Source organism: Denticeps clupeoides, chromosome 1 (assembly GCF_900700375.1).
Source record: "Denticeps clupeoides chromosome 1, fDenClu1.1, whole genome shotgun sequence".
In the NCBI taxonomy this organism is placed as follows: domain Eukaryota; kingdom Metazoa; phylum Chordata; class Actinopteri; order Clupeiformes; family Denticipitidae; genus Denticeps; species Denticeps clupeoides.
Genome location: NC_041707.1, coordinates 27,352,832 through 27,379,071, shown reverse-complemented (window position 1 = coordinate 27,379,071; position 26,240 = coordinate 27,352,832). Strand labels below are relative to the sequence as shown.

Below are 26,240 nucleotides of genomic sequence, written 5' to 3'. Positions count from 1 at the left end.
AATTATTACAAATGAAACGTACATAAGTATTCAAAACCTTTGATCAATTCTTTGTTGAAACAACTACAGCCAGAAGTCTTTTTGAGTGAGTAATTCAGTTTGGGCAGTTTCTTCCCATTTCTTCTTTGTAAGACCTCAAAGTTTCATCTGGTCTGATTGAGAGCAGTTTTGTACAGCCATTTCCATAACTCTCCAGAGATTATTCAAGTTCAGGCTCTGTCTTGGCCCTTCAGAGTTGTTCCAAAGCCACTGCTTTATCTTGGCTGTGTGCTTGGGGACATTGCCCTGTTGGAACATGAACCTTCACTCTAGCCTAAGGCCCACAATGCTCTGGATATTTCAAGAATGTCCTCTATACATTACTGTATTTGTTTTTCTCTTGGCCCAAACTAGTCTCCCAGTTCCTGCTGCTGGAAAACATCACCACAGCATGCAAACCCCATCCTCACACATCCCCACACCAGAGGTGGTTTAAAATCTAGAACTGGTCCTGTGAATTTCCTCCAGCTGATGTTTTTATTATGGGCTGGCCTTCTGCAATATTTCATTTTAAAATTAAAATGAAATCAGCAGCTAGTAAGAAATTAACTGATGCAATAACATGGTCATTCAGTATATTCAGGTTGTCAGTTGACCTCATTCTTGAGGAACATGGACATGACCAGATCATATGGTAGAAACGGCATGTTTGCCAAATATTTCAGTACACATCACTGATTATTGAAGATTTATTTCTGACCACATTAACCAAATGTAATAGTTTCAGCAATCTTGTTAGATTTTTTTTCTTTGATTTGATGCATGCCAATAATTTGACACTTCTGAAACAGATTGGCATCTTTTACACAACCACAGGATGTTTTCTGACACGGTGGTTTAAAAAAGTGAGAAGTTAGTTACTGCCTCAGTTAGGGTTAAATAACTTGTTGCCAGCTAAAACCTAATGAATACAATAATTTAATTAAATACTAATTCTTTGTTGTAATTCCAATAACTATTATATTGCACCATGGGGCAGTGGTGGCCTAGCGGTTAAGGAAGCGGCCCCGTAATCAGAAGGCCACTGAGGTGCCACTGAGCAAAGCACCGTCCCCACACACTGCTCCCCGGGCGCCTGTCATGGCTGCCCACTGCTCACTCAGAGTGATGGGTTAAATGCAGAGGTCAAATTTCACCATGTGCTGCTGTGTAACACATGTGACAATCAATTCACTTCATTATATAATATTCAATGTTTCTTACCTGTTTGCTTAGTTAAATCTATATCTTACAGATTGCAAATGCTTTTTTGGATTTCTTGCTCTTCCTGCAAACATTCGTGTTTTTATAGAAAGACTGTATACCTCTGTCATACATATATCAATCTAGGTTCTTATGCCTGTCAATGCGGGTGTGTTCTGAAAATGTGCTAAAAATAAATTTGCTCAGCACCAGCATTGCCCAAGTGGAAAGAGGTACCAGAGGACCTGGTGGTTCCAGATTTCTATTTTAGGCCACGGTTATTTGTTCCTCACTGTTCCTGTACAGACAGTTGTACTCTAACATACACTGTCAAATATTGGACCTTGTATGGAAACGTGTGTGGCTTGTTGTACAAACTGGATGACCAGATGGAAAAGGATGAGCTCAGTTTTGATTGTAATGGCAAAGGCTGTGAAACTTATGTACGTGTTTTAGTTTGAATAAATAAAGTTTCAAGCAAACTTTTTCATTTTGTCATTAAATGGGTATTGTGTGTAGAATGTTGAGGTTTTTGGGTAAAGGCTGTATCATAAAATGTATATAAGGTGAAGCTCTGTAAATATGTTCCGGATGCAGTGTACTTAAACTAAGAGTCACTTAAATTTTTCACAGCGGTAATGGTGGCACCATAAGATGGCATTCACAAATAGCTTGCCAGATTTGTCTATTAAATCAGACTGCTCTTTTTCACATATACATTTGTACATTGATTTGAGCTACTATGTAGGTCAGTAAAACAGTGCAATAAATTCAATTTATTTGTGACCAAATTGACTTGCCATAACAATTTTTTTACACTTGTCAATTTCTGCTTGAACTTTCTAAAACATCAGGCTTTATTTTTGAAGAATAACATAAATTATCTTAACATTTAATTATGCTTAGTCAGGCAAAAAATTATTTGAACCCTTGCTGATTTTGTACGTTTGCCCATCATCAAATAAATGACCAGTTCTCAATGGTAGTAAAGAAGAAACGTAAAATCCAAAATTATGCATTTGAAAAAAAGACTCCTGTCCATAGAAGCAATCAATCTATCCGGATTCTATCCAGATTCTAAAGCTTGGACAAGATTGCAACCTTCACAAGGCTGGGTGAAGAGGTGAAAACAGTTAGTGTGATTATTCGCACCAATGATAATGATCTGTGTGGACCCTGCCCAGAGATACTCGGGAGGAACTTGACAATGCGGCCCTTAGTCACCAAGAAAACAGTTCATAACACAATGCTCTGAAGGACTGAAATCCTGCAGTGCTGCTCGTAGTATTTTTGTCAACATAATTTTGTCTTGATATCTTAGTCAACCAATCTTTATGATGTGATCTAAATGCTGGTCATGTGACTATAACTATATTGATATAGTTATAATGTTGTAGATGAATAAAAATGTGAAAAATATGGTTTACAAAATAAAAACTGTACTAAAATGTCTCTTCATTTTCCTTGGCTGTGGGGACGTCTTGTTTTAGTCAAACATGGAGGTGGAAAATTTTACCTAGTTAAATTTTGGGTGATAACGCTTGCAGCGGCCACACCAGGTCCTGACCATAGGGTTTTGGTGTTGTGTAAAGGTGATTTATGACAGTCATAGAACCCCATTTAATCAAGCCTGATTAAGAAACCCTGGAGCGACTGTGCCGCTACAACATTCTCTGAACTCCAAATGGGCAGATTTTGGCACCACCAGATCCCGCGGCCACCCCAGAAGTACGCGAGAAGGTGGCAGCGCAGTAAGAAAGACAGGATCCATTCTAGGCTAAAGGATAACCACAGCCGACTGCAGTTGCGGTCTCTTCTGCACCGACAGATACCGTAAGACGCGAGGGATACACCCCTCCCCCTCTTCGGAAAATCATACCCCATCTCCATACTTCTCTCCCCAGCTTACAGACCCTTCAACAAGCAGTTCGGACCAGCCATAAGAGAGGTGAGAAGGTGGCCCATATCTGCCCTCCAGGACTGTTTTGACTGCACAGACTTGGAAATGTTTAGAGATGCAGCCATCACCACTTGGAGTACACAACCTCAGACACCAGCTACATCAGAAAGTGTGTTTGTCACAGTCTCCAGTAATCACCCAACTAAACCACAAACCCTGGTTCTCTGCTAAAGTGCACAACCTGATTAACCTTCCAGTTGAAAAGACAAATCTACAGCCAGAGCCAACCTATCTTGGTCCATTAAGGAGGCAAAGTGAGCTTATGCAGGGAAAATCAAGTCACTTCACGTTTCCGGATGTGGGGTATGGAAGGGAGTGTATGGCCTGGCGTCCTTGGCCAGAGGCACCTGCCTTTAGCCCTTGCACAGGTCCAGGGTGGTGATGAAAGAGGTGATGCCCAGGCCTCAAGCCAACGCATTGAATAAGCAGCGAACTGGAATTGGGCATTCACCCGTTGAAAGTCAATACAAAAGTGTACTGTACAATCCTTTTTGTGCACCAATGCTATGGAATTACTCCATGCACTGGAAGATCACTGGAAGCTCCACCACCAAGCTGTAGCCCAAACTTTCCTGGAAAAGACCAGGAGGAGGGATGATTCCCTTGAGCTCTTTTTGCAGGTAGGGAGACAGGTGAGATGTAGAGGAAAGATCACTGCTCTGGTCTATCTTTCTCCACCTCCACCAAGGCCTGCACATGGTTGCCTCTCATGCCTCTCCTTCAGAAGCTTGACATGAAAAGTCTGTTGTGTTTTCTGGCTTACCTGGCTGGTCCATATCCAGGTGGCTGGACCCATTTTCCACACCTCCTTACAGGGCCCTTGCCACCTAGCTAGAAACTTGTTCTCCGAGGTGGGTAACAGGAGTAACACCACCTGACCTGGTTGAAGGACCCTCTGCCTGGCCTTTTTGTCATCCCATGTTTTCTGTTGCTCTAGGTTGGTCTGCATCATCTCTGCCATCTCCTCCATTTGGTCACGCATATGTATAACATGTGCTCCATATGAGAACTTGGGACCCTCCCAAGTACATCATTAAACACATCCAAATGGCCACTCATTGGCCTCCTTTAAAGCAACTCAAAAGGAGAGAAGCCAGTGGAGGCCTGGGGGACCTCCTGGAAGGCGAAGAGCAGGAATGGCAGCCACCAATCCCAGTCCTTCCCATTGGCTGCCACAAACTTCCTCAGGATGCTCTTTAGGGTCAGGTTATAATGTTCCACAAGTCCATCGGTCTGGAGGTGGTAGATAGTGGTCCAAAGGCGTTTAATGACCAGTAGGCTATATACCTGTCCCAACAGCTTTGACAAAAATCTTTTTTAAGGCTGTGCAGGTGAAGGGAACCTCTTCAACTGGTAATGGGTAGGGCCGGGCCTTATGGTTACTGGTTTATTTGCATTCCGGACAGGCTCGGCAGAATTCTAACATGTCCTTATACACCCCTGGCCAACAAAACTTGGCCACGATTCTCTCGTAAGTCTTCGTAGTACTTTAGTGACCTGCCCAGGGAATTGAATACCCCATGACTAAAAACTGAACCCGGAGTCCTTGCGGCAGCACCAGCTGCTCAGTCCGGTCCTCCGATGGCTGATGGTACAACAAACCTTCTTTCAAAATATAACTCTCTCCAGACAAAGCCCATCTCATAGACCTTCTGCAAAGTGGTATCTTCTCTCTGCAATCGCTCAATGTTATCTGGAACCTCCCCTTCACAACCCCCAATGGCAGCTCTGGGAACTCCCTGTTTTTCTCCACTGTACCCACCATCCTGTCCTGTCTGTCCTGACGGTGAGTCTTTTTCCCTTCCCCCTATCCACAGGGCTAATCTCCACATCCCAAAAGGGCTGTTTGCCCCAGCTATTTAAGCTCTGGTCCTCACTTTCTGAGGATCAGGTTGGCTTGACTGTATACATTTTGGCCAAACAGCACAACCCAGCACAACAGGGTGACTCAGCCCCTCTACCACACCAATTGTCATCTGGAAATTTTGATCTCTAACCTCAATATAGACCTCAGCAGTGGGATATTCGTGCTCATCCCCATTTACACACTTCCCACCCGGACCAAATCCCTTCTCTCCACCAGGTGGGGCTGCACTAGAGTCTGGGTACTCCTGGTGTCTAACAAAGAAATAGTGTTTTTATCATTAATAAGAACAGGAACCTGTATAACTTGTGCTGCCCCCTTCAGGCAAAAGGATACAGTAATGGCTATGGGGTTTGCGTTTTCATTTGGGATACTCAGGTTTTAACTTGACTATGTGCTCTTTGTACAGCTCCTGAGGGGGTTTCTCCAGCCCTGACATCGGGTTACCGGTACCACCTTCGGCATACCTCCTCAATGATCTCATACTTATTAAAGATGCCCTCTTTCACATGGTTGTACTCCATAGCGTGGTACACGTCCATTGCCACATAGGCGCTACGAGCCTTGCCTGTAAGGTAGGGTACCAGGAACACTACCCAATCTGCCCTTGGCCAGCAGTAGGCTGTTGCCAGTCACTCACATGTGATTAGATATTGTTCAAAGTCATTGCCTCCTTCCAGTTTAGGAATGGCGGAACAAGACCAGCTCACTGGTCCTGTGGGTTCTGATTGGGCTGGGGACCTTGGTACTGTAGGCACTGGCAATACTGCTTCACAGGGGGCCCTGCTGGAGCTGGGAACATGTGCTCCGTACCCCTTCTGATGCTGTGGCCACAGGAGGTTAAGTTGACTGTTCTCCTTTCAGCCTCGACCTCTTTGCGGAGCTGATTCAGCTGTATCTGGACACTCCTCCAGCGCAGCTCTTGCTTGAAAACCTGGTTCTCTTGGGTCTGCAGAGCCTTCTCCACAAGCCAAGAGTAATGATTCTGGGTACGCTGCCACATGACCACCAACCGCTTGGCCTCCGTTGTTGCTGCCTTGCACATCATTTTCCACCTCCACCTCTCCCTTTCGGCAGCCTCCGGTAAGCCATTGTTTTCCGGGCTGGACAGCATTTTCCCCTTCTACTCGCAAGTGTCTCCATCTGCATGACATCCCACCGCTGCCACCAAATGTGGGTGACCAGCTGAAGACTGGACTGTGATTGTATTGTGTGAAAACACACAGCAGCACACTACTGGTGTACCCGGAAACCAGGGTTTAATTCTTCCTCAATGTGCAAACAAAAGAAAATAAACACTTAAACAAAGGAGCAAAATAAAATGCACATAAATCACCACGCCTGCAAGGATCAATTCTAACAAAGAAAACCACCCGCACCAACGCTTTACTTTTACTTTACTTTACTTTATTTAGCAGACGCTTTTATCCAAAGCGACTTACAAGAGGAAGACACCAGCAATTCTCGTTTGATTTCTATAGAATATTGAGTTTACAAACTAAGAGCCCTGATAAGGCTCAGACTTGTCAGTGAAGAGCATGCTCAGAGATTGTTAGGTGCTAGACGAAGAAAAATTATAATGTATTTATACTTTTTGTATTGTCAACTCCCTTTTTACCCATTCAATAGGCGACAACCTCTTTGTACATCTCCCCCTTACAATATTCCCTCCCCCTCAACTGAAATGTCGGTGCTCCCAGTCATTGAACTGGAACTTGGGAGCAGAAACGTGTTCATATGGTTGTTTGGTAAGCCAGTGTTATTACAGACAACATAAAAAAAAACATGAAACAGGGAACGCTGTTTACATGCGGTTACTGCGGTTGACCTAAGTGAAATAGTTGCACATATTTTAAGGGATGAGCAGGACCGTGGAACAACCGCGACATAAAGTCTCTTAAAATGTGCGTGCATGTGTTACTGTCCAAAATCTATCTTTCGCTCTTGTGGGCAACAAGGAACCTGGAGATGAGAAGGGAGGGTGGGATTCACCTTCTCACATCCATTCAGGTTGTACACAGAATCTTGGATTTCTGTTTTTACATTCAGTGAACTGTAGAATATCGTAATATATTCTCACCCCTACTAGTCAGTCTCCAGACTTTAATCTGAAAGAAAATCAGTGGAAGGTTTTATTTGGGAAAAGTGGAACAAAGTCCCCTCTGAGGTATAGCCAAACCTTGTGGCCAATAACAAGAAATATTTGACCTCTGTGATTGGCAACAAACCTTTTTGCAAGTACTAAAGCATGTTTTGCAAAGGGATCAAATACTTATTTAATTTTTGAAAAACATTTGCATTTAATTTATAACTATTTTGAAATTATTTAAATCATTGAAATTAATGGGCAAACTTACAAAATCAGCAGGGGTATTACAAGAGGTATTGGTTTGACACTTTATCTGATTGGTGCTTTTTAAAATGAATATTTAAACCATTTCTATTAATGCAATATTAATGCTACTAAATCTCTTGATAGGTTGGACAATCTGCTAAACATGGCCTACGGGGTAAAAAGGTAATTTTATTTTTTGGTCTGCATTGTTTTTTTTTTTTTTTTTTTTTTTTTTTTTCTTCCAGTATTGATTCTGAGCATTGTATTGACATTGTCAGACTCCTTAGTAACGTTGTGTTTAAAAATGCTGGAAAAAATGGATGTTCTTTGGCACATCTGCTCAGGTTGAAACAATTAAATAGTTATTTTTGTAAATGCACTGAAGCATTTATTACTATTTAATTGTTTGCATTTACTGAAAGGAGACCTAACATTTTAAATGTGCATCATGATCTTTTGCATGTGAGGACTACTGAGGTGCTCCAACATTCAAGCAACACTCATTTGTTGTCCACATTAAATGGAAATGAAAAAACAATGTCCTGTTGAACAAAGTAATTTGCATAAACATTTTCATTTTATTTAATATATCTTGTTTCATGTTTATACTTTAAATATGCATTCTTACAAGCTTTATTAAGATGTAATTTAATGGAACAGTTACAATTAATAAAAAAAAATTAATCAATATATATTTTTGCATTAATAGTAATTTGGTTTTGACCATAAATATAAAATAAGCAGTGATTGGGCCCTCACACGCCACGCACCTTAGGGTGTGCGAGATGCTTTCAGCAACCATGTAACCTGATTATCCAATCTGCAAATGCTGCATTTATTCAGAAACTTTGCACATACATTTAGACTCAGAACCTTATCAAACATATAATTCCATGGGTGAGCCATACAACGAAAGCTCAAAAACATCAGGCTCTTTAGATCATATCTGGTGTGTGTGTGTGTGTGTGTGTGTGTGTGTGTGTGTGTGTGTGTGTGTGTGTGTGTGTGTGTGTTTTTATATATATATATATTACACACACACAGTACAGGCCAAACGTTTGGACACACCTTCTTATTCACTCCATCACTCTTCTTCTTGGTCAAATAGCCCTTACACAGCCTGGAGGTGTGTTTTGGGGTCATTGTCCTTTTGAAAAATAAATGATCGTCCAACTAAACGCAAACCGGATGGGATGGCATCACTGCAGGATGCTATGGTAGCCATGCTGGTTCAGTGTGCCTTCAATTTTGAATAAATCCACAACATTGTCTCTAGCAAAACAACCCCACACCATCACACCTCCTCCTCCATCCTTTACAGTGGGAACCAGGCATGCGGAATCCATAAGTTCACCTTTTCTGCGTCTGACAAAGAAAAAGTGGTTGGAATCAAAGATCTCCAATTTGGACTCAGATCAAAGCACAGATTTCCACTGGCCCATTCCTTGTGTTTCTTGGCCCAAACAAATCTCTTCTGCGTGTTGCCTCTCTTTAGCAGTGGTTTCCTGGCAGCTATTTGACCTTGATCGCCTGATTCGCACAGTCTTCTCTTAACAGTTGTTCTAGAGATGGGTCTGCTGCTAGAACTCTGTGTGGCATTTATCTGGTCTTTGATCTGAGCTGCTGATAACTTGCGATTTCTGAGGCTGATTAACTCTCTTCTGAAGCAGAGGTTACTCTTGGTCTTCCTTCCTGGGTCGGCCCTTGTGTGTGCCAGTTTCGTTGTAGCTATTGATGGTTTTTGCGACTCCACTTTGGGGGGACAATTAAAGTTTTTGCAATTTTCCGGACTGACTGACCTTCGTTTCTTAAAGTAATGATGGCCACCTGTTTTTCTTTAGTTATTCAATTGGTTCTTGCCATAATATGAATTTTAACAGTTGTCCAATGGGGCTGTCAGCTGTGTAGTAACCTGACCTCTGCACAACACAACTGATGGTCCCAACCCCGTTGATAAAGCAAGAAATTCCACTAATTAACCCTGATAAGGCACACCTGTGAAGTGAAAACCATTTCAGGTGACTACATCTTGAAGCTCATCGAGAGTACATAACTATAAATGTGTTCATTCATAGTTTTAATGGTCATGAAAATAAAACTCATTGAATGAGAAGGTATGTCCAAACATTTGGTCTGTACTGTATATTTATTATCTGCTTGTGGAAATGTATTCAAATGTAAAATTTCCTGTTACCAGTAGATGCCGCTTTGAGTGTTCTGGAAAACATTGCACATATACTTTGTTAGGCCGGCACCCTTTTATTAGTCTTGTGATGTTTGGTGCATGGCATTTTCTGTTTCCACTAGGTTACACTTTCCATATTTCTGAAACATCGCACATACTTACATTTACGGCATTTATCAGACGCCCTTATCCAGAGCGACTTACAATCAGTAGTTACACGGACAGTCTCCCTGGAGCAGTTTAGGGTTAAGTGTCTTGCTCAGGGACACAATGGTAGTAAGCTGCATTTGAACCTGGGTCTTCTGGTTCATAGGCGAGTGTGTTAACCACTAGGCTACTACTTAGTTAGGCCCACACCCTTATCATGTGAAGTTTGAATGACAGCAACTTTCTGTTACATGGCGAATCATCGAAATTCATTGCAATGCCATGAGCAAGCAGTGCAACCAAAACTCAAATCCTTTGCAATTTAACATCACAAAAAAATGTGAATCTGATAAATTCTCTAAAAGAAGTTTGGTAAATTCTGAGGCATGGAAATGACAAATTGACCAAAATTGCACCTTTTTCAATCAAAATTACTGATTTCCTGTTTTGCTTTATTTATTTATTTATTTATTTATTTGGGCCTGTCTCTTAAGCCTGCCAAATTTCATGTATGTCGGTCAAACGTGGCACCGGGGAGGTTTCACTGAAATTTAAAAAAATTACCCTCCCTGTGCTTGGGTCCTAATAGTAATCTTTGCAGAAACAATTCTGTCTGAAATATTGTGTAAATATTGTGATAACCTGTATAAAGTTGTGTTTATGGGTGGATTTCTAAGTTAGTGGGAGGGCTGAGGGAGTGCACCAGCCAGAGATTCTTGGAGAGTTGGAGACTGAGTTGGCGTGAGCTGCAGCCGGAACAGAAGCTCCTGTTAATGGTCAATTTTGTTTTTTGTAAACCTTTTGTTTAACAACTCACTGCCTTCATATGGTTTGAGGGAAACAGCGGGGCATTACAATATATAGGTTTATGTATACAGTGTATATAGTACTTTCTCATGATTCTCCTCAACCCATGAGGTAAGCTGTTACATGGAGCTCCAGATTGAAGACAGTTATTGGTCATTTTATATTTCGCCCATTTCAACAGTTCACAACTCCTCACCAAGCTTCACCAGCCGTTCCACCTGCTGTCTCGACTGCGCTCTTGGGTGTCTATTTGTATAAAGACTATCGATCAAATTAGAAATAAGAGAAGCACCCTTCAAGGTGGGACGGATACCATCTCTCCTAATTAGTCCAGGCTTCCCCTCAAAGAATTTCCAATTATTATCATAGCCTATATTTTTTTGTGGACTCCAGTCTACTATACATTTCTTTGACTTGTAGTGGGAGACGCTATTTTCACGTTCCTTAAAATAGAATCACAGTGTGCATTCCTCTTAAACAGGAGTTCGGTTTAATGAAAAGCGGTTACAAATGACAATCTGCATGTCTGTGCCTGTTACGAACATGACCAGGTCGCCGATCAGTCACCCAGGTGCCTTGCTGCTCAGGCTCTGTCAGGACTCTCTGTGCAGCTAATGTCGTCGTCAAACTAGTCACTAACTTACACTTCACAAATAAACAAGGCTTTACCGCTAGTTAAACATTCTACAGTTATAACAAGAGAAGAATCCTTACTTAGAAGCAGATATGTGAAGAGGAAATGAAGAAGTGACTATTAAACATGATTGCTATTGTGATCTGTGTAAAACTGGGTTCCTAACATTCAGACAAATATTGGTTTGGAGAGAAGAATATACAAGGATAAAAAAAAAAAAAAAAAAGTGTTGCATGATTGGGCCTCCACAGAGCACCAGACAATGCTCTAATGTACATTGTACTATGGATATTACAGGCCCAGTAATAATACTGGAAATTGGTAGAGCCAAACCACAACTGAATATATTACTGATTATATTTTTGAAGGACCTGCAGACCTGGGGAGGTCAGCACCCAACACATCCTATCTAGGGAGGAAAAAAATACAATGTTGGCTTTTTGGTAAAAATACAGGCACTGTCTGAAAAAAAAATAAAAACCTAGATACCTTCATTTAGATTACATTGGGAAGATTAATCAGAGAAAGTGGAAGGTTGTTCTATCTAAAAAAAAAAATTGACACAATAGGGACACACTAACAAATTAGTCTTGAGAAGCTATGGGTCACATTTACATCAAGGTATTTAAAATCAAAGTGGGCAAGGTAAATTAGTTATGCCTTTTATTTTCATTGAGACTGTTCTACACCTTCATTTGAGTCAGCTATGTTTGATTATACACTTGACTTGATTAGGAAAGCAAACCAGGTTTCAGCCATGCAGCAGGTTTCAGCCATGCGTGTAAGAGCCAAAAAAACATTATTTCAAAGAGGAATGGGACTTTAATTTCACAAATATGAATGACAAGTGTGTGTCTATCTTTGGAGGGAGTCTGGCAGTTGGGAGAAGATGCAATATGGAGTTGTGAATCCCAGACACCTCCACTAGCTCCTCTGGCAGCACCCAAAGGCGTTCCCAGACCAGACTGGAGATATAAATTCTCCAGCGTGTCCCGAGTTGACCCGAGGGCCTCCTGCCGGCAGAACATGGCAGGCATCCTGACCAGATGCCCGAACCACCTCAACTGGCTCCTCTCGATGTGGAGGAGGAGGTTCTACTCTGAGTCCCTCTCAAATCTCCGGGCTCCTCACCCTATCTCTAAACTCATTTTGGTCGCTTATATCCGCAATCTTGTTCTTTTGGTCATTACCCTAAGCTCATGACCATAGGTGAGGATTGAGACATAGATAGATCGGTAAATCAAGAGCCTTGCTTTCTGGCTCAGCTCCCTCTTCACCACTCACCGTCTGTCGATCTTCTGCTCCCTTCTTCCCTCGCGAACAAGACCCTGAGATACTTAAACTCCTCCACTTGTGGCAGGACCTCTCTCCCAACCCGAAGTTGGCACGCCACCCTTTTCTGGTCTGGACTAAAGTGCACAAAGTGCAACCCTCACAGGGAACAGGTGCGACTGCCGACTATGTGGACCAAACTCATGCTCCTCTGGTACAGGGACTGAATGGCCCTTAACAAAAGGTCATCCACCCCATACTCCTGGAGTGCCCCTCATAGGGTGCCCATGGGGACACGGTCATAAGCCTTCTCAAAATCCGCAAAACACATGTGGATTGGTTGGGCAAACTCCCATGCCCCCTCCATCACCCCAGCAAGGGTAAAGAACTGGTCCACAGTTCCACGGCCAGGATGAAAACCACATTGCTCCTCTTCAATCTGAGATTCAACTATCGACCGGACTCTCCAGTATCTTGGAGTAGACCTTTCCAGGAAGGCTGAGGAGTGTGATTCCCCTTATATTTGGAACACACCCTCTGGTCCCCCTTCTTAAAAACGGGAAGGTGGTAGTAGCCTAGTGGGTAACACACTCGCCTATGAACCAGAAGACCCGGGTTTAAATCCCACTTACTACCATTGTGTCCCTGAGCAAGACACTTAACCCTAAGTTGCTCCAGGGGGACTGTCCCTGTAACTACTGACTGTAAGTCGCTCTGGATAAGGGCGTCTGATAAATGCTGTAAATGTAAAATGTAAATGGATCACCACCCCAGTCTGCCACTCCACTGGAACTGCCCCCGATGTCCACGCAATGTTGAAGAGACTGGTCAACCATGATAGCCCTACAACATCCATAGCCATGACTGATCTCATCCACCCCCGGGGCACTGCTGCTGTGTAACTGTTTGACTACCTCAGCAACTTCTGCCCCTGAGTTTGGACAAACCATACCCAGGCATGCCAGCTTTGGTTCCTCATCGGAATGTGTGTCGGTGGGATTGAGGAGCTCCTCAAAGTATTCCTTCCACCGCCCGACAATAGGGCCAGTTGACGTCAGCAGCTCCCCATCCCCACTGTAAACAGTGTGAGCAAGTTGCTGCCTTCCTCTCTTGAAGCGTTGGATAGTTTGGCAGAACCTTTTTGGAGCCGATTTGTAGTCTTTCTCCATGGCCTCACCGAACTCCTCCCACGCCTGAGATTTTGACTTGGCGACTGCAACTGCTGCACCCCGCTTTCTGTCCTGTACCTGTCTGCCGTTTCTGGAGACCCTCACTATACATTTGGGTCTGCCAGGTCTCCGTGGCATCTTCCCCTGCCATCTGATCCAACTCACCACAAGGTGGTGATCAGTTGACCGCTCCGCTCCTCTCTTCACCTGCGTGTCAAAAATATATGGCTGCAGGTGAGATGATCATCGACCTGCAATCTAGGCTGCCTTGGTACCAAGTGTACTGCTGGGCATCCTTATGTTCGATCATGGTGTTTGTTATGCAGCTTCCACAGAAGTCCAATAACGAAACACCACTCGAGTTCAGATCTGACCAGACAGTTCCTCCCAATCATGCCCCTCCAGGTCATGTTGTCATTACCCATGTGAGCATTGAAGTCCCCCAGCAAGACAATGGAGTCCCCAGTCGGAGCACTATCTAGCACTCATCCCAGGGACCCCAAAAAGGGTTAATAGTCTGAGCTGTTATTCGGCGCATAAGCACATACAACATTCCTCGACCGAAGGAGCAGGGAAGCTACCCTCTCATCCCCTGTGTAAACCCCAAAAAACAGCTGCGAGTCTTGGGGCTAACAAAAAGCCAAAACCAGCCCTCCACCTCTCACCCCGAGCAACTCCAGCAAAGGAGAGTTTCTGTTCAACCTCTCTCAAGGACTTTGGTTCCAGAGCCAATGCTATGTGTTGAAGTGAGTCCGACTATATCTAGTCGGTACCACTCAACCTCTTCCACAATCTCCAGCTTCTTCCCCGCTAGAGAGGTGATGTTCCATGACCACCGAAGCTCCCGCCTTGGTCTGCCACCTGATCCACATTGCACCGGACCCTTCATGTTCCTTCTGAGGGTGGTGGGTCCACAGTTGGATGAGCCCATGTATCCAGACCTGGCTCTAGGGTAGGACCTTCGGGACTGGTACACTGGCGCTTTGTTGTTTTTTCCATGAAAGGTCTTCTGAACCGTTCTTTATCTTTATCCCTTTACCTAAGACCATATTTTCATGGAAAACCCTACCAGGGGCATCAAGTGCCCCCGACAACATAGCTCCTAGTATCATTAGGGCTCTCAAACTCCTCCACCACAATAAGGTGACTATCCAAGGAGGAGCCAAAAACGGTCTGTGTTCAAAAAACATCTGTTACATCTACAGAGGCATAATTTAAACTGGCACACATCCTGGCCAAGCACAAGAAGGCATTAAATGGCCTTCTTGTTAATTAAAAAAAAAGGTTAATTAAAAAGGCAATGATCAGGGTAGCATAATCTTTCCTCCAGGGCCATAAAAATACAGAGATTCTGGTCTGAAGGGGCGGTCCTAGCCTGTCCTTCAACAACCCCCTCCCCCCAATCAAAGAATCCTCAGCCGCCCCCCCCCCTTGCAAATGGAAGACAACCTTACTTGTCCTAAACTGCCATTAGAAAAGTGAGTCAGCAAAAAAAATAAAAATGCATGAGGCTGCTCCCATTCACAATGCAACTGCCATCCTATGACCTGTAACAATCAATATAAAAAACATCCACTGTCTGTCTTCTATTGCCAGTGTCCAAATATTGTCATGGAGAATTTGTGAGTTAGACACTTCAGTATGACAAGTCAGTGGGAATATTCAAGAGAACAGCATGGAATAATTTTTTTTTTTCTCTCCAAATATTTAAATACAATGAATGCAACATTTCCTGTTGTGTATCCAAATTGTATGACTGAAAAGTACTGTGTGATACTCACTAACTTCACAAGCAATATGAACACATCAGACTGATTTACCCAGGAGTATAAACATCAAAAGCAGCAGAATTAAAACCCACATCATTAGTGATGCTCAACAAAGCAAAATGGTCTGCAAGTTTGCACAAAAAAATAAATTCAAAAAGATTGGGTATATGATTTAGAACTATATTTTCTGTTCCTAAGTGGGCTTGTGTGTGTTGCCACAGCACAGTACTCCAGTTCTGTGCATGCAAATGCATAGTGAGGACTGTCATGACAGGTTTGTCCTCATAATCGAATTTTAAACAGATTTGATTTTCTTATGATTAGCCAATTGCTAGTTTTGTCCTGGTCGGGAGGGGTGAATCTGTGTGTGAATGTGAGTGAATATCATGTATGCTGAAAAACGCATTCCTTACCCGCTAGGCCACAACCTGCACATTGTCAAGCATTTTGCTTGAGCGATGAGGGGAGGGGCAGGTCTACTAGCACGACAAAACCTAGCCAATTCTGGATGTGTGGTGTGTGTATAATACTGAGGAAAAAATCTATTTAAACCATTTTAAAATAGGGCTGTAACATATAAAAAAAAAAAAAAAAAAAGGGGGGGGGGCGCTGTACATACATTCCAGATATACTGTCTTAGCAGCACTGTCCACCTCTCATCTGCCATTTAAATGTACTCCTCCACCTATGTCGGGAAGTTATAAATACACCCACACATGAACAGGGACATACTTTGAGCTATGACTATGAGATATTTTTTTTTGTTTTTAGCCTCTCATGCCTCACCAGCCCATCAAACAACGGGCTTGCAGAATATTTTTGGCCAATGTCAAAACTCCCAGGCTTATCCTTGACACAGATGTATTTCTTGATAAGCCAATAAACTCACTTGTCAAGATGCTTTTGCCAACTGAGACTGCTTGTTGAAGTTGACTGTCATTTCAGCTATATACATGTTAGACAGTACATAGTGAAACTAAATAATGTTTCTGCGGAACCTGGTGCTACATGTTACATACTGACATAAAGTGCACGTGTGCAACACAGACAAACTGGGTTACATAAAGTGCAAACAGGGCACAATGGCAGTGCAAGAAAAACATGTATACAACAATGGGAAATGCGCTAATCTGCACATTTATTATTCATTTCAGTTAAGTAAAATAGTGCAAATATTGCTGTGCAAACTGGAATGGTGCATTGATAGATAATATTACAGATAGATAATATTACTCAATATAACAGAGGTAGTATGTGTGTGTCAGACCAGAGTGGAAAGTCCCTGAGTGTTCAGGTGTCTGATGGCCTGTGGAAAAAAGCTATTGCACAGTCTGGCAGTTAGGGCTTGAATGCTCTGGTATGTTTTTCTGGATGGTAGGAGGGTGAAGACTGCATGTAAGGGGTTTGTAGAGTCCCTCACAATGGTGGCTTTCCTGGTACAGTGTGTGTAGTAAATGTCCATTATGGAGGGAAAAGAGACTCCGATCTTCACAGCTGTCCTTACTATCCGCTCTAAGGTCTTCGGTCAGCAGGGTGAACCGCATTGGACAGAGCACAGAGCCCTCAGGAGCACCAGTGCTCAGTTTCGTGGTGCTGGAGATGCTCCCGGTCCTCATTGTCCAGGTGGGTGAGGGTCAGATGCAAGGTGGTGGCGACGATGGCATGGTCCGTGGAGCGGTTTGGACGATAGCAGTGGGTCCAGGGTGGAGGGCAGAAACGTCTTCATATGTTTCATGACCAGCCTCTCGAAGCACTTCATCATGATGGGTGTAAGTGCAACAGGATGGTAGTCATTGAGACACAACACTGAAGACTTCTTCAGCATGGGCACAATGGTGTTGGCCTTGAGACACATTGGAACAACAGCGGTGCTCAGTGAGATGTTGAAGATGTCTGTGAGAATATCTGCCATCTGAGCACTCTTCCAGGGATGTTGTCTGCTCCAGCAGCCTTTCGTGAGTTAAATCTGCGAAGAGTTTTCCTTATGTCTGCTGTGGTTAGACACATCACCTGATATCTGGAAGGAGGGTTTGATTCCCTCACAGACACATTGTTCTGTTTGTCGAACAGCTCTGTGCTGGGTGTACACGCCAATAAAAAGTTAAGCTATGGCCAGGGCACTCGCTCTGGTTTAATTCTTTTGCTTTTGGATTACTCAATTTTAAACCTGGTATCAGTAAATTTCTTGTCTCTAAGCTGCTGCTAGTCCAAAATGCCTCTGCTTGTTTTGTTTTTTGGTACTCACTTCACTGGCTTCTTTTATATGTATTTATTTATAATTGTCAACAGACAGACCAGTTGGAGCATACCCTTCATACACTCTGCCACAACAAATTCCCATTAACAATAAGAATGCATAGGAAAACAAAGAGAAGAAATAAAAAAAGAAAAGAAAGAATAAGGCATTTTTCAAAACGGGCACAATTTCAAAACGGGCACAACCTGCTTTCCACATTTTTTAGAATATATTTCTTTGCAACCACTGATACCAATCATTCAAATATGACCTGAACCAGGGATGGCTATTCCCTTAATCCAAACAATTTTCTCTAACCTGTCAAGGAGAATAGTGTGATCAATAGTATTAAATGCCGCACTCAGGATAAGCAGCAAGATGTGGCCCTAATCACAGGCCAGCAGCATGTACTTAATCACTTTAACCAGCACCGAGATCTAATAAGTAAAAGTTCACTTTGATATTACTAATAATATACAGTGGGCCAATTTTACTCATTTTCCACCATAATTTGCAAATAAATTATAAAAAAAGGATGTGATTTCCTGGATTTTTTTTTCTCAATTTGTCTCTCATAGTTGAGGTATACCTATGATGAAAATTTACAGGCCTCTCTCATCTTTTTAAGTGGTAGAACTTGCACAATTGGAGCTGACTAAATACCTTTTTGCCCCACTGTATGACCGGAAATATAATTTTCATTAGTTTAATATTTATTACCCCATAAATGTATACAATAACAGGGATATCCCCAAATTAGGGCTGCAAATAATGATTATTTTAATAATCGATTAATCTTTTTTTTTTTTTTTTTTTTTTTTTTTTTTAATTAATCGTAGAATCGGATAAAGAACAAAAAAAAAAAAAGTGCACAAACATGTTGCTCCTTGAGCTGTTATAATAATAATGAAATAAAATTAAAATGGACTAACACAGAAAACATACATATGTATGCTTTACATCTGCCAAATATATAGACTTTTTAAAAATAAAGTGCCACCTGAGCTGACAGAACGATAAATAAAAAGAATAATACAAATCAGAAAATTTAACAGGATTTGTTTGAATGTCAGAACTTGTTCTCTACACTACACTGCAGATGCACACACTCACAAACTCTCACACAAACACACACACACACACACACACACACACACACACACACACTCTCTCTCTCTCAAGCTCACCTGAAGCTTATTCATTAAATTATTACCATCAATGTAGTAAGTGCAACATTCATTTATACACCACATTTAAACACAGCTTAAGATGACCAAAGCACAGAATATACACTGCAAAAAATGCTTTTCTAACTTAGTAGTTTTGTCCTGTTTTCAGTCCAAATATCTAAGAAATCTTAAATCAAGATACATGTACTAGACACATGAAATAGCATAAGAAATTATCTTGTTTTCTGAGAAAACACCTCAGAATTAAGTGATTGTTTGCTTAAAACAAGCAAAATTATCTGCCAATGGGTTAAGGAAACTAATCTTATTGAGATATAATCTCAAACAGAAGTTTTAAGCATCACTTAATTTTCTCATGCCATTTTTCTTGTCTAGTAATCTTGATTTTAAGATTTTTTAGATATTTGGACTGGAAACGAGACAAAATTACTTGGTAAGAAAAGCTTTTGCAGTGTAGCTAAGCATGACAACAGATTGAATGGTCCAAAAAAGGCTAGTGAATAAAAACATGTCTTTAGTCTTTTAATGCAAAGTAACTATACCACCCCTGCTTTACTATTAACGCGCTAACGCTAACTTGTCATGCTTGTCAAGCTGGATAACGAGTAAACACCAGCACCAGGGACATTACTTTCCTCACTTCACAGCGGAACAAAAGTAGGATTCTGTAGTGACTTACCCTGCTGTTGAACTCCCTTCCTCCTCATCAAACACTCCATGTTTGCGTTTCAGGTGCTGGATTATTGCCGTGGTGCTCCCGTGCCATGCCATGCCACTTTTGCATATTTTGCAGTTAACACATTTTTTTCTGTTTATTTTGTGTGAAATGCTCCAACACCTTGGATGACTTGGGTTGCGCAGATTTCTCTGCTTCCGCCATGTATCTTTTCATCTACCTCCGCTCTTTTTTTTTTTTTTTTTTTGCTCCGCGCTGTCTATGATGCGCCAAACTCTGCTAGCATCTGTGCATGAGAGAGACTGAGTGTGTTCACTCCACGCTCAACTAGTGTTTTTTTTTTTTTTTTTTTTAAATAATCAAATATCTCCACGTCGAGCGACACAACGAATCGATTAGGAAATTCATTGCCAACTCTTTTAGTAATCGATTTTTATTGATTTAATCGATTCGTTGTTGCAGCCCTACCCCAAATAACAAAAATGTACAATGTCAGTAGCAGGTGTTTCCACCATTTGCTGCAATGACAGCTTGACAGCGACATCTCATGCTCCTCACTAGCCTCATGATGTTTTTCTGAGCCAGTGCGTTCCACTCTTCCACAAGTGCTACATGCAGTTCTGCCATGTCACGTGGGGGTGGGGTATGATTATTCAGTCTCTGCTTCAACTGGTCCCAGGCATGCTCTATGGGGTTCAAGTCAGGGGACATTGATGGCCATACCATATGAGGCACTCCAACTTCCTGAAGTCGAGCTGTGACCATTCTGCCGTGATGTGTGTTGGAGCATTATCATCCATGAACAGAAAGTTGAGAGGGGGTGCGCTGACAGAATTGGGGGATGATGATTCTATGATGTCTCTGAGGTAAGAACATGCAGTGAATGCGCCATGTACAATAACCAAATCTGTTTTGCGCTGACTGGGGATGCCTGCCCAGACTGTTGCACCACCTCCACCAAAGAGACCATGTTGATCTCAGCATATCACTCACCTCACCTTCTCCAGCAATGCTGACGTGACACTCAACAGTGAACAGGATGGTAGACCACTGCTACATTGTCTAGGTCACATGGTCTTGTGCCCACTGCAAATGTTCACGGTGCTGTCTTTGTATCAGTGGAGACACCTTCAACGGTCGTCTGGCATTCAAGCCAAAGCAGTGGAGTTGTCTGGAAACCCTTTTACCCCTCGCATCTCAGCTGCAGCTGTGTGCCAGTTGCATAACGATGTCTGAGTGCATAGGTCCTTAGGTACTGGTCATCATTGCGGTGTGTCACCAGTGGGTCTGATTACTGACACTAGCAGCTTTTTCATACCCACAGAATGTTGAAATTGATGTCACATTGAGAAAGGTTGTCTCTTGGTATTGGCCCCGATATAAGGCACACCTGTACACAATGAGACCATTACATGGAAAACACAAAATGGTGTGTCTATTACCCCAAAAATATATAGCCTCGCTATCCCAAAAATGTCTGAGATTGTATGTATGACATCCACTACGTCTCTCACAATATCCTTAACTTACTGTGAGTAGTGTAAATCCAGACAGATATACTTCATGCTTTGTACGTGCTGTGTAGGGTTTTTTAATAAGGGGTCCGATGACTGCTACTTAGGGCAGTGGAAAGTGTCATAAAATTGATATTTTAATAAAACGTAACCATAGACTGTATATAATGTGGTATTTAATTTGTAAACATCTGGTTAACGTGTCTATAGCAAAGGAAGTGCATCAGGAAGCTGTATAATAAACTTTTTATTGATACATCAACATATAGCATAACTGTATAAAACAATATCTGGTCAATTTTACTAAACGTTGACTGTAACACCCATAAGGCCAGTGAAATACTGGGTATTTATGATTCATGTGATTACAGAAAATCCCCAAATTTTATTTAGTCAGCTGTATATATTAAAAATATTGTCAAAAATATTTTAACACTATGCTTCATATTTTATCATGCAGTCATTCCAAGATTGTAAGGTTTTATTTGTTTGTTTGCCCCTTGGTCATTTCCATACACGCTGTCATTACCAATTGCAGACATGTAACCAATCAGACAAGTGGTATGGCTTGGGCACTGACATGCACTCTGCGCTTGGTGAACCAGGATGTGTGCAGTAACTGGCAGATTACTGACAGATTGAAGGCTTGTTTTATTATATTTATTGGGTCTGTGGTATTTTTAAGTCATTTAAGATTTAAAGATGACTAGTCATCTTAATAATATTTAAGGCCTTATTTTTTTGGAAACTTTGACTTTTTGTTTATTCAGTAAGATTGGTTTCTGACATCAAGTGCTCTAAGGAATCTTGTAGGAAGTGGATCTAATATACAAGTACATTAATTAATCTTCAAATCTGTTTAGCCTCTTTATGGAGGTCTGTTGGTGGTCTAATATTGCAAGATTATTTTCTATACTCATAGTTTTATCTACAGAGCTGTTGCGTTTCAAATCATTTAAAAACATTTTTAGCATTACATTTCATAAAACTATTACTTTGATAATATCGAGTGATTGTATCCATGTTGGTCTTATTCCTGGTTATTTGGCTACATTATTAAACAGGGATCTGGAATTATTTGTAGATTGAGCTGCACTAAGAAGTTTCAAAGAGTTAAAGAAATGTGTTAAAGAAATCTTCTTCTTACTGGGAAATATCTCATTGACTCATTAGACCATAGTTGAGAAAGCATTTATTCTTGCACAAGGAGACAAGTCAGCACAGTGGTACAGGATTGTCCTTTTTATAAATTATTAGAAGGCAGTATTAGTACAGAGATAGTAAAACCTTCCATTATGTGTTATTTTTTTTGTGAATAAGTTAAGATGTATCTACAAGAAACCTTCAGCATGGCCTGTCTGCAATGATACACTCCTGATATCTTCATATATTCAGACTAACCTAGATACGATCAATGTGACACTCAAATATGAAAATGCTGGTTAGTTGAATATAATAGAATATGTGTAAAGGACAACAGTCAATGAATAAACAGTAAATGGAAATAAATGAAAACACTGCCAAAAGCTTGCACAAGGAAGCTGCTATATGGAACTCGCTGGGGGAAAAAAGTGCTGTTTTGGCACAAATTACACCTTCTGAGCTTCTAGTGTTTGTCAACCCAATCAACATTTTTTTTTTATTGTGGTACAAACGAGATGAGAAGCAACATAAAAGCTGGTCATGTGACTATAATTGTAACAAAGTATACAATGTAATATTGTTGACTAATAAAAATAAGGCTAAATATGGTTTACAAAATCAAACCCTATTAAAATGTATCTTCAATTATGTTGATTAAACAGAGACGTTATTTTCTTTCATTTTAATAGCGTTTTAATAATTATTCTCATGCAGTATTTCTGTTTCTGTGTGTCTCGTCCAGTCACACAGATAATGTTACTTACGCAATACATATTCACAACCTTAATTAGATTTTAGGATACTTGTGATGCTTTAGCAGATGGGTGGGAGAAAATGACAAAACAATCTTACCTTACAATGAAGAATGTCTGGAATGGATGTTTAGTATTCTTGAGTCTAGAGAAAAATATGTGAAGTGGATTTGACTAAAAGAAATGTATTTGTCTGGTATTTACATTCATGGCATTTGGCAGACGCAATTATCCAGAGCGATTTACAATGTGCTTTCATGTTACAATCAATGAAGTAATCAGTTCTGGTGCAGTAGGACTCAAACCATGAATACAATCCTTTTATTCACGCTGTTGTAGGGACCTGGTGAGCAGTACTGGAGGGTCAGAGAGTGCAAGGTATAATACGGAGGTAGGATGGAGCTACCCCATGTTTGGCTTTGTAGGCCAACATCAGTATTTTGAATCTGATGTGGGCAGCTATTGGGAGCCAGTGGAGGAAGGATAGCAGTTGGGTGGTATGATAGAATTTGGGAAACCAGTCGTGCTGCTGCATTCTGTATTAGTTGTAGAAGACTGATGGCATTCAGATGTAGACCTTCTAGAAGGGAGTTAAAGTAATCCAGTCATGAGATTACTAAGGAGTGAACAAGGATCTGGGTGGCCTGTGTTGATAGATAAGGGAAGATCCATCTGATATTGTAGAGAAGAAATCTATGAGTGGGAAAGACAAGACTGGTGATGTGAGTTGAGAAGGAGAGTTGGTTGTTGAATGTTGGATTATATCAAGTTTCATCAATGCTGCATTGGGAAGAAGTTTAGGAAAATGTTCTATTATTCCTAAGGGGTTAAAAAAAACTGCCTCAACTGTATGTGACTGCTCTAAGCCGTATGCAGACAATTGGTTTGCCCAGTCTATCTGCTGCCTGCTTTCAGCTCTAGTAGGTTAAGGGTTGCCACTCCAGGATGGATATACACAATCAGGTCTAAAAAGACAATTCTTTCCCCAGAAATTCTAACAGTTATTAATAAAACCCATGCTGTTTTTGGCTCCAATCAGACAGACAGCTATTTAATTCAATATTTAATAATGAAGATGAAAAGGCCATGGGTGCGGTTTGTGTGGGGGAGTTTGCCAAGTAGCCCTGGGAGCTTGTGAGCAGTCACCCATGCACCCTTCCTTCCAGAGGGCTTTACAGTCTTCAGGGCTGGAGGGGAAGCTACTGGCTGACAGTAGAGTGCCCATATCTAGAAAAGATTCTGTGACTCTCTCTGACTTTCAATGTGCAAAAACAGGGATAAGAGGAAAATACCTTAGCATTAAATTAAATATACATTTAATATGAATAATGTATCATTTGGACACTAATCACAAACTGTTGTTGTTGTTTATTTATGTATATATATATATATATATATTTATTTATTACAACTTGTGTGTTAATATCATTTTTGGCCCACAGTCGGTTCTCTCCTATGGCCATTGACGGAGTGACCAGTTTGGCAGGCATCAACATTCCTGGACATGCAGGCACAGGCTGGTGCATCTTTGTATATAACCTGTCACCAGATGCTGATGAGAGTGTCCTTTGGCAGATGTTTGGTCCATTTGGTGCCGTAACCAATGTTAAGGTAATCCGTGACTTCAACACAAATAAGTGCAAGGGGTTTGGATTTGTCACAATGACTAACTATGATGAGGCTGCCATGGCAATTGCCAGTCTGAATGGGTACTGCCTTGGTGATAGAGTTCTACAAGTCTCATTTAAAACTAATAAAACACACAAAGCCTAATGTGATCCTAGGTTGTTTCTTTGAAGTAATGATGGCATGGAACAAACAAGAATATTTTTGTTAAAAAGATTACAGAAACCTTTGTATCCTAGTTTTTGTTCCCTTCATTTTCATTTTTCAATTGTATTTATTTATTTTTAAAGAGGATTGCATGCATTTTGTTTTACCTTTTTTTTTTTATTTTTTTTTTTATTTATTTATTTATTTTTTGTTGATTTTGCATCAACAAAGTTTTTTTTGCTTCCTTTCTCTATTACTTGTGTTTAGTGCTTAGCATATATGTCCAGTTGAGTTTAGGACCGTTACCTTCTCTATCAGTTAATTTGTGATTTGGTTATTGTAAAGGTGAATATCAAATGAAAAATAAATGGCATCTTGTTCCTTGCCAAAAGGCCTTTTTGATATGCATTAACATATTATTTTACCCAGCCCCAGAATTCTATTCATAACATAATATTGTTTGCCTACTGGGTCTTCAAACTTTTTTTGTAAGTTGAAATGTAAGCTGAGAAAAACATATTATTTGTATTGTTTTGTTTTGTGCTTTTTTTATTATTATTATTATTATTATGAGCATAATTATTTCTGTAAGCAGTTTATTCTTCCTTTACCCTGAAAGATAGCTGAAACATTTTTCATTTCTTTGATTTCAGTTTTACCTTTTTACTTTGTGTGCAATTGCACTTTTCTAAATGTACTTTGGACTGTGTGGCATTTCTTATTTTTTTGTTCACATTATGCATATATGCATTTTCGAGCTTTTCCATGTTGACTGTGCATATAAACTGCTCAGAATGAATCTGGAGTAGTGTCATTTATGAGGTGTTTAAGACTGCTTAAGGGGGATGACCGAATGAAGATCACCATTTTAGTAGAGTAGCAGGGCAAATTGGCATCAGGGAATTTTGTCAGAAATGATGTTTAGATAGGTGGGATATGTCACCTTGGCATGTTTTCCATTAAAACGTTGTCTAAAGCATCATATTGCAGAGAAAAAGACCATCAAATCAGTCATGAACAATGCCATTTGCTCTCTGTACAGCAGTCATAGACTGCTTTCTCAGTCCTGCTCTGCAGACAGGCTGAGGAAGTCTTTCTTCATACCCAAGGCGACTTTCTCACTCTTTTCAGCAGTGGAAGGGTGAGATTGATCACTTGCACAGTGAAGTCTCACTTCACTTTCACATTCAACTTTGTGATGTCCATTAGATTTCCAATACATTTCCACTACACATCTATAACTTTACTGACTTAAACAATGCATATACACTGTTCAGAAAATAAAGGGTACACAAAAATAAGACATCCTAGATCTGAATGAAATATTCTTTACATAGTTAAATGTGAGGACTAATGTGACACACAAACATTATTGATGGAAATAAAATTTAGGGAGGTCTGGATTTGGAGTCGAACTCAAAATGTAAGTGGTACAACACATTACACTTCAAAATTGATGTAATGTCCTTAAAACAAGTCAAAATGGGGCTCAGTAGTGTGTGTGGTCTCCATGTGCCTGTATGACCTCCCTATAACGCCTGGGCATGCTCCTGATGAGGTGGCGGATGGCCTGCTGAAGGATCTCCTCCCAGA

General features: G+C 41.0%; 1 protein-coding gene across 3 annotated transcripts in view; it reads left to right on the top strand.

Annotated features, from left to right (window-relative positions):
• elavl2 (ELAV like neuron-specific RNA binding protein 2) overlaps positions 1–24,647 on the top strand; it is a 72,195-nt gene extending 47,548 nt beyond the window's left edge. For 2 of the 3 annotated variants that reach the window (XM_028975261.1, XM_028975279.1), the window contains exons 6-7: positions 7,525–7,563; positions 24,317–24,647. In XM_028975261.1, the coding sequence (XP_028831094.1) occupies positions 7,525–7,563; positions 24,317–24,647 (370 nt within the window). The remainder of the gene's footprint in view (positions 1–7,524; positions 7,564–24,316) is intronic. The other variant, XM_028975270.1, reaches the window with a different exon arrangement.
• The last annotated feature ends 1,593 nt before the right edge of the window (positions 24,648–26,240 follow it).